General features: G+C 59.2%; 1 protein-coding gene across 1 annotated transcript in view; it reads right to left on the bottom strand.

The window, feature by feature from the left end:
* Positions 1–2,438: 2,438 nt before the first annotated feature.
* Positions 2,439–8,260, bottom strand: part of CSPG4 (chondroitin sulfate proteoglycan 4) — a 29,301-nt gene continuing 23,479 nt past the window's right edge. Inside the window, exons 6-10 of the mRNA XM_072870575.1 lie at positions 7,326–7,524; positions 6,993–7,127; positions 6,675–6,829; positions 5,634–5,817; positions 2,439–5,259 (exon numbers count right to left, since the gene is read on the bottom strand). Of these exons, the coding sequence (XP_072726676.1) occupies positions 3,347–5,259; positions 5,634–5,817; positions 6,675–6,829; positions 6,993–7,127; positions 7,326–7,524 (2,586 nt within the window). The 3' untranslated portion in view covers positions 2,439–3,346. The remainder of the gene's footprint in view (positions 5,260–5,633; positions 5,818–6,674; positions 6,830–6,992; positions 7,128–7,325; positions 7,525–8,260) is intronic.

Raw genomic sequence — 8,260 nt, 5'->3', positions numbered from 1 at the left:
GTGGTCACCTTGGGGTGTCTGGAGGTGGCACAGAGGACAAGGAACACCAGCTATCGAGTTCTCCTTGCACCTCCTGGGTGGCTCTACTTGGTGATGTCCTTGCTTTTGACATGCCTCTTCCTACCATTTAGGAGGTGGTAGCAGGTCTGTCATCTCCATCCTGTCACACCTCTGTGAGTCACTGCAACTTGCTCACTGTCCTTTGTCCTTTGTATCTGGGTGTCTTCTGGCTCCTGCTCTGCTTTCTGCTACCCCATGTTTTCCCTTAGTGATGTGAGGCTTTGCTTTAGCCTGGCTGTGGGCTGGCTCTCCTCTTGGCCTGTCTTTTATTCCCTGATCTGGGTGTCTTCAGAAGCTGCATGTAGATGTATGGGGGTCTGGATGACCTGTTGATCCAGGTGTCCTCAGCACCTTCTTACAGCCCCTCTTCTGCCCTTCGGGGTGGCACTGCAGAAGGAATGGCTCTGGCCATGTCCTGCGGCAGGGGCTCCCTGGGGACAGCAGTCTTGCTCTGGGTGGCTTTTCTTGCTTTAAAACCATGGGTAGAAGGCAGAGGAGGGATGCAGGTGTGAGATGCCTGGGGAAACACCAGTGGCTGTAGGTGCAGGAGGAGGTGGGGAGGTGCTGGGGGGAGACCTGGCATCTCTAGGATGGGGATCCCCAGGGCTCCCTAGGAATAGGGCATGTGAATTCAGCGGCATGGCTGGCTCTTGTCAGCCAGCTGTGCACATCTGGCCTGCCTTGGGGCAGAACGGCACATCTGGCAGAGCAGCTGTAAGCATCTTCCCTAAACCTCTGCAAGCTTTATAACCAGGGAAGGGTGCAGCCCAGCTCCTGTTGCCCCCAAAGCCTCCCAGATCAGAGCGGTTCTGGCGCAAACTGGGGTGAGGAGGGGGGACCGCATCTCTGCCTGAGCAGGTGCAGAGCCTGTTGGGCTCTGGGGAAGGCAGAGATGCTGCGCTGGCTCCCAATGCAGGGAAGCCAAAGGGCCTGGCTAGGAAACTTTAGAGCTTGTTTAGGCTGTGGTTTGTCTGCTCTGTGGCTGGGCAGCAGTCCCCCCGGACCCTCAGCCCTTCCCCAGGTGGGTGGCTGGCAGTGGGTAGCACTGACGCTAGGCCTGATCCTGCCCCGCCATCCTGCCGCAAACCCCAAATAACCCAAGTGGAGCCAGCAGCTTTGTTCAGTATTTAAACCTTGCCAGCAGAGCTTGGCCCCGAGAACTGCAATCTCTGCTGGCGTTTTCCAGGTTACAGTCTGTCTTCCCCTGACCCCGGGAAGTGGATGTTTCCCAGCAGCAGGAATACAACCGCAAGCCTTAAAAATAACCTGCTTTGCTTTCAATGCTCCTTACAAAATAGGCCACGTTCCTTCCATTTAATCCCTGGGCGCGAGGCAAAAATCATTCGAAAGGAAAACACGGCGGATGCTTCCAAGGGGGCCCTCGGGGATGCCACTGGCTTCCCTGCAAACCTCTATCCCTTGCTGGGGGGTACATACTTAGCAAAGATGATAATAAATGTGCTTGTTCGAATGTGATGGGGAAGGCACAGAGCTGGAGTTAAGCTGGAAGAGGAAGGGAGGCGATGGCACTCCCTCCGCTCTGCGGGGAGAGGTTGTCCCAGCCTTTTGGGAGCAGCACTGCCCCAGCAACATCCTCCACAGCAAGCTCTGAGCTGTGGTGTGGGCAGCCCAGTCGCACTGTCCCCATTTTACAGAGGGGAGAGGAAGTCATTTGCCTCTGAGCAGAAGGAAACATCTTTTTTTTTTTCCCCCTTGGATGGAGCAGGAGGGGGGGTTTTGGAGGCGGGGAGGTTGTGGCAGGGAAGGAGGCAGCAGTGTGCCAGCTTGGCACCCACTGGCACTGGCTGCCTTGGGCCAAGAGGGCTCGGAGGTGCTGGGGCTGCCTCCACTGTGCTCCGTCTCGCCCGTGCCGTGGGGCAGGTCGGGGCTGGAGCACACACGGGGGGGACGAGGCTGCCTGCCTGCACCCCGGTGGCTGTGGGTGCGTGGTGGGATGTGCCAACACCTGCCAGCTGGAGCAGGGCAGGTGTGATTTACCGCTCAGCAAACATTTGGCACCATAAACGCAGCCAGGAAAACTGCTGTCATGGTCCAAGCAAACATCCCGGCTCTGCTGGAGCCTTGGAGTGGGACTGCCCGGGGGTGCTGGTCTGGGGAGGGATCATGCGTTGACACCGGGGATGGATTTTACCCTGGGTGAGAGAGCTGCAAGTGTGACGCATCCCCTGTGGTCCCTGGGGGCTCAATTCAGCTTCCCATCGGTGTTGTGAGAGTGGGATGTGCCCTGTGATGAGCTTCCCAGCTGTAGCAATGCAGAGTATTATTGTTGGGTCCCATCCTGAGCTCAGCGCTCAGTTTTTCCTCTGCTCTTCCTCAGATAATTTCTATTTAAGTTTTTAGGACTCCGGCCTGGGGAAAATTTGAGCAAGAGCCCAGAATTTGGTCCATTACCTCCAAATGTCGCTCAGCAGCTCACTGGGCTTAAAACAGGCCTGGCAAGGAGTGGCGACATGAGGAAGATGGCTTACGAAAACCATGATGCGCCTCGGAAAAGGCACTTTATTCTGTTTACTTCTGTACTGGAGTATACAGTGGAAAACCGCACTGGCTCCGGTTCTCTGCTCTCAGCTCTGGTTTCACGCTGCCCAGGTGAGCGCCTGCTGTCCCTCCCCGCTGAGGGCATCCTACCTGCTGTGCAGCCCCCTGGGGCTCGGTGCAGTCTGCTTTATGAAACACACGGCAAGCACGCAGAGAAAGAGCGAGGCGGGTTTTTTCCAAGTGGGTGGGGACTCATTAAATTCCCCTGGCATTGGCCACAGTTTTTTCCGAGCCTCTGCTCCAGTGTCTCAGCCCGCCTAGCCCTGGGGGGGTTTGGGCAGCTTCATCCTCAGCCTGACTCAGCCCAAGCCGCTCCTCATCCTCCCTCGTGTGCTGAGAGCTATGGCAAACACCCCCGTGGCTGTCGGTCCTGCCTATGGAGGAGCCACCGGTGGCTCAGTGGGGACTGGTGCCATCAGGTCCCCTCCAGCACTGTGGCCACCGTTGGGTGGCCCAAATGAGCACCCAAAGTTAGTGTTCCCTAGGGATGCTCAGGCATTTTGCCTGCCCCAGCTTGCCTATGCAGTGCCCCCCTCCCCTGCCCAAAGCCACCTGGAGATTTGGGGCTCCCAGGTGGGCCCCTGCAGCCGCCATATCCCCAGGCTCCTCCTGCATCCATGGGATGCCAGGTCCCAGGGAGGAGGAGGAGAGCTGGGAGGAGGTAGCTGGCGGTGCTCGGGGAGGGTCTGGACCCCCAGGTGGTCTTGTGCCCCCGTGCCTGAGCCCTTCACACCCAGTACTGGTTGTTTTTCAAGGGGGGATTGGAAGTCCGGCAGTACTGGAGCAGCTCTGGGTCCGGCGGCGCACCGGGACCTGTGCCCTGGGGTGGGGGACCCGTGCCCTTGCTCTCCAGGGCATTGACAGTCGTTAGGGGGATGCCTTGGTTGGGGTCCATCCTCCGGAAGGTCTCCTGGTCCATCACGGCCCCGTTCTTGGCTTTGGAGGAGGGGGTGCCCTGGACGTGGTGCTTCCCCGTCTTGTTGCGCTTGTGCAGGTAGAAGAGCAGGGGCAGGATGAGGGCCAGCAGGAGGAAGATGAGGCAGATGGGGATGATGATGCTGAACATGTTGGCCTCGATGAAGCTGAGGAAGGTGCCCCCCTCCACAGGGCTGGGGCTGGTGGTAGCACCGGGGCCCAGCCACGTGGTGGGGGGCATGCTCAGCTCACTGGCGTTAGGGCTGCTCCGTGCTGTGCCCTGGGGCTGGGGCACCGGGGGCGAGGGTGCCAGGGGGGCCATGAGCAGGGTGATGCCGTAGGCTTTCGAGGCGTTGTAGGGCTCAATGCTGTACCCCAGGGATGCCAGCGCTGGTGGCACGCCAGCAGCCACCAGCTCAAAGACAAAGCTGTCACTCTGCAGGGGCTGATCAGTCTCCCCAGCATCCAGCACCTCCAGCCCGACCAGCCCTTGCTCCAGCTCGCTCTGGCTGAAGGTCTCAGTCGGGGTGGTGGGTTGTCCTGGGTCCCTGGAGACCCTCACAAGACGGCTGCCATGGGGCGCCCTGCGGATCTTGAAGACTGGGATGCTCTTGGTGCGGTTGGCCAGCTCACTGGCGTCAAGGATGCTGGTGTCCAGGAGGGCCGTGGTGCCCCTGGGCCACACGCTGCCCGGCCGAGCCTTCACCAAGGCGCGGACGGTCACGTTCACCACCCCAGTCCTGTTGGCTGCCCATGATGTGGCAAGGAACTGGAAGTTGTCCTCAGGAGAGGTGAGGTCAGTGAAGGTGAACATCACCTCCCCGCGGTCCAGCTGCTTCTGCGAGAAGCCCCGCACTGGCTTTTGGTTGACCTGCACTTGGCCAAACCTTGGGTCCCTGGTGATCCTGTACAGGGCATTGCCTGCCCTCAGCTGTGCGGCTCCCAGGAGGTGATGGTGGGACACCAAAGCCCTGTTCAGGTCTTGGGGCACCTCCAGCGGCAGCAGGCTGGCAGCGGTGCTCACTGCAGGCAGCGCCTCTATCTCCAGCGAGGTCAAGGTGGGCGGGTGGTGGCCATCGGAGAGGCTCAGGGCTAAGGACTCTGGGGCACGGGTCCCAGTGGCAACAAATACCACGTGGCCTGCGTTGACATCCGCTTGGGTGAAGCGGTTGATGGGTTCCCGTGGGTTGCGTGCATTGGCCAGGTGGCCAGCAAGAGGTCTCTGGAGGACACTGTACACCATCTCCTCTGGGGACCCCAATGTGTCTGCCACATCCAGGTACTCCTGGGACACGGTCACCACGGAGCCTGGTGGGACCCGCAGCACTTCTTGCCGCTTCACCACCTGTGGTGGCTTGCTGCTGCTGCTGGCCACCGTTATATTGAAAGCTTCAGAGATGACCACACCTTCCTGCGGAGGACGGATGGACTGCTGCACCCGGGGCCGGAGCCAAGCCTTAAATCTGAAACTGTCATCAGAGACGCTGTCTCCACCATGGGTATATGCCAGGCGTCCCGTGGCCAGGTCTGACTGCAGGAAAAACGGCTCTGACCGCTCTAGGGACACACCAGCCACCAAGAGCTGCCCATGAGCTGGCAGCCCTGTCACCAGGAAGACAACATCATGTGCAGCCCTCTCGGGGACTGGGATTTGGCTTAGGAGGTTGGAAGCATCCAGCACTGAGGTGTCAATCTCAGCCCGTTGGGCCCTTGCGAGCTGGAGACCTGGGGGAAAAGGGAAAACGCAAAGGTCTGTCATCCCCAGGAAGAGCCAGGATCTACCAGAAAGGAGAGTGAGATATAGCAGAAAAAGGATTGCAAAGAAATGGAGAGGGATGAGAAGGCAACTGGGACTTATTAGTTTGGCAAAATGACGGAGGAAGGAATTGCACAGAGAGCCAGCAAAAGGATGGATGCAATTTTAGATGTTGCTTGACATAATATCAAAGCTTGTGCTCAGGTGGCCATGGGAAATTGCTCGGTGGTGTCTTCTTTGGACAAACAAGCCCTCCTCAGGTTTGCACAATCTCCTCGAACGGGGCGATTGTGCAAAGTTCATGAGGGCTTGTTTGTCCCTTGCTTGTCCTTTCCTTCTTTACCTGCATTTCTCCATAGCTGAGTCAAGCGCTGGGGACACCTGGCCTCGAAGGAGATCAGCACGAGGAGGATGAAGGAATCTGAGATGGTCATGGGAGCAACCACACGGAAGCGGATAGCATCTTGGGCAAGCCAGAAGGGCTTCTCTGGCATCTCATGCTGGTAGAAAATCAATCCGCTGTCCACCTAAAATTAAAAAAAACCCACAATGAGCTCTGCTAAATGGCAAAATAAATAGCCAGAATGGGTGATACCATGTAGGAGATGGGTGCATCTGTCTTATCTCTGGTGTGATGGGCACTGTAGCACCAGGGGGGACCTTGGTGACGCTGTGTTAGAGCCAATGTGTGCACCCTGAGCTCTTGCCCTGGCTGTAGGAAGGAGCAGCCAAGCCCTAATTAGGTAAGAAATGGGGATTATCACCAGCATGGTAGCCACCACTGAGAGCTCATGGTGACTCTCTGCCAGGATGTTTCTGTCCAGCAACTGGGGAAACTGAGGCTCAGAGGAAGGGCTGAGCTTGCTCAGCATCCTCCAAGAGTCAGACTGGGCTTCCTCCGAGGGTGAGCACAGCACAGGGGAGCTGGCAGCGTGGGCAAACCAGCGTGCTTCTGAGGGAGTGTTAGAAATAAGCCCTTCACCATGCTCTGTAAAAGCCTGGCTGTATAGGAGAAGCGTGGTAGCAAGGATCTGCTTGGAGCTGAAGCAAAAGCATCGCACTTGGCTCTTGCCTTATGCAGCAGCCAGGGTGGCTGGGTCTGCAGCAGGCAGGTAGCCTAAGGAAAGGGGATTATAACTCCCTGAGCCTCCCGCAGCACTAAATCCAAGGCTGGTGGCCGTGGTAAAGCCAGCACTGGGGCGGCAGCTCTTAATCCCTCTTAGCAGCTGTTGGCAGAGCTGGGAAAGTCACGGTGTGGCTGCAGGGATCAGGTGCCTCTGCCCATGGTGGCAGTGGGGTCGGGCTGGGACCCCTGGGCTGCAGTGGGGGGTGATGGAGGGCTGTGCCTTGGGATCCTGGGGGGCTGGGGGAGGTGAAAACTCACCTGGGCTTGGGTGAAGTTCCTGATTTCCTCCCCCTGGGAGGTGCTCAGCCTGCCCAGGCGTGGGGCTTGCTCGATGCTGTAGTACAGAGCAGTAGAGCCAGTGGGGCTGTTGCTCACTGCCTGCAGGTTCTGGCTGGTGATGGGCTGCCGGGCACCTGGAAAACACATCCATTACAGACTTCAACCTGTCACCTTGCCACCCACCTGCAGCTTCTGCCATGGGCATCTCTTGGCAGTGCTTGGGCAGGGGGTGGTGGAAGGGTCCAAGGGCCCTCTTTGCCATCAAACTGGGAGGATGGGGAATGTGACCGTACCCACCTGGGCAGACGGTGAGGCTCTGCTTCTTAGCCAGGCTGATGAGGGGCTCTCTCTGGGCCCTGACGAGGAAGAAGTGCCCAGGAGACAGGTTCTCGCCGTCCCACAGGTCGAAGGCGAAGCCCCCATCCAGGGGCCCTGCAGAAAGCACAGAGCTGGGCATTTATGGAGGGCAGCGGGGCTGCAGCCCCCCATTAACTTGGCACGGTTTGGACCAGGGTGCTGTGTGATGGGGTTAGCATTTGCCTTGGTGGCACAGTGCTCCCCTCCGGTGGTGTTCCCTCCCTCGGGCCGGGAGTGATGCCGGGGGGTCAGGGCACCTCAGCCCTGCCCTACCTTGGTGCACGAAGAGGATGAGGCCGTTGTTTATCTGGGCCTGGGTGAACCGCCGGACCGCAGCGCCGGGTGCCGACCTCAGCACAACCTTCCCATTGGCCGGGGGCTGGATGGAGTAGGTCACCTCCTCTGCCAGGGAGTCCTCGTCCTCGGCGCTCAGGACGTGGGGACCGATGGCAGCCGTGGAGCCTTCCTGCAGCTGGGAGATGGGGAGAGGCTGTAATGCCCCTGGGATGCCCCCAGCACCTCTGTCCCCTTCCCTAGCCTGCTCCAGACCCTGTCCCAGCTCAGACTGCTTCACTGGGTGCCTGAGCACATCCCAGCCCAACAAGGGTGCTTTGTCCGTGTGCTGGGTGACGTCCCATCGTCTGGCCTCTTCCCAGCCCTGCATCAACCTGCACCATTGCCGTGTTTGCCAGCACGTGCCGAGCCACTGCGTCCATGCATCTGCATGGTGTGTGCAGGACAGAAGTGAGGGCTCGCCCCTCCATGCCTCAGTTTCCCCAAGCACTGAAAATGGAAGAAGGCACAGTGCTGGTGTGGCTCGCAGGGCTGGGGCAGGGGCTGTGCCTTTGATGTGTCTCTCCCCATTGCTCTGCAGAGAAGGGCTTTTTGTGGGGTCCCCGAGCCCTGAACTTGCTCCCTGAGCTGCTGCTGTGTATGTGATGACCACAGCCCCGTCTCTCCCCAGCTGGGTGTTTCTCCTAGCTCGTGCTCCCGGCAAAGCACCCATCCCTCTCTTCCCTCACAAGGCTGCAGCAAGGCCACGAGCCAACCCAGCAAACCCTCCAGGAATGACAAGTATGTGGCCAAGCTCAGGGCCACCCTGCAGCTTCCCAGGGCCACTTCCCCCAGCCAGCAATGCCCACCTGCCCCCCGGGGACACTGCCACCCCAAAGTCCTGGCATCTCCCCTCTCCAGCTGGAGGCAACAAT

The sequence above is a fragment of the Ciconia boyciana genome, chromosome 8, assembly GCF_034638445.1.
Source record: "Ciconia boyciana chromosome 8, ASM3463844v1, whole genome shotgun sequence".
NCBI classification, from domain to species: domain Eukaryota; kingdom Metazoa; phylum Chordata; class Aves; order Ciconiiformes; family Ciconiidae; genus Ciconia; species Ciconia boyciana.
This window is presented reverse-complemented; position numbering and strand designations above follow the sequence as displayed.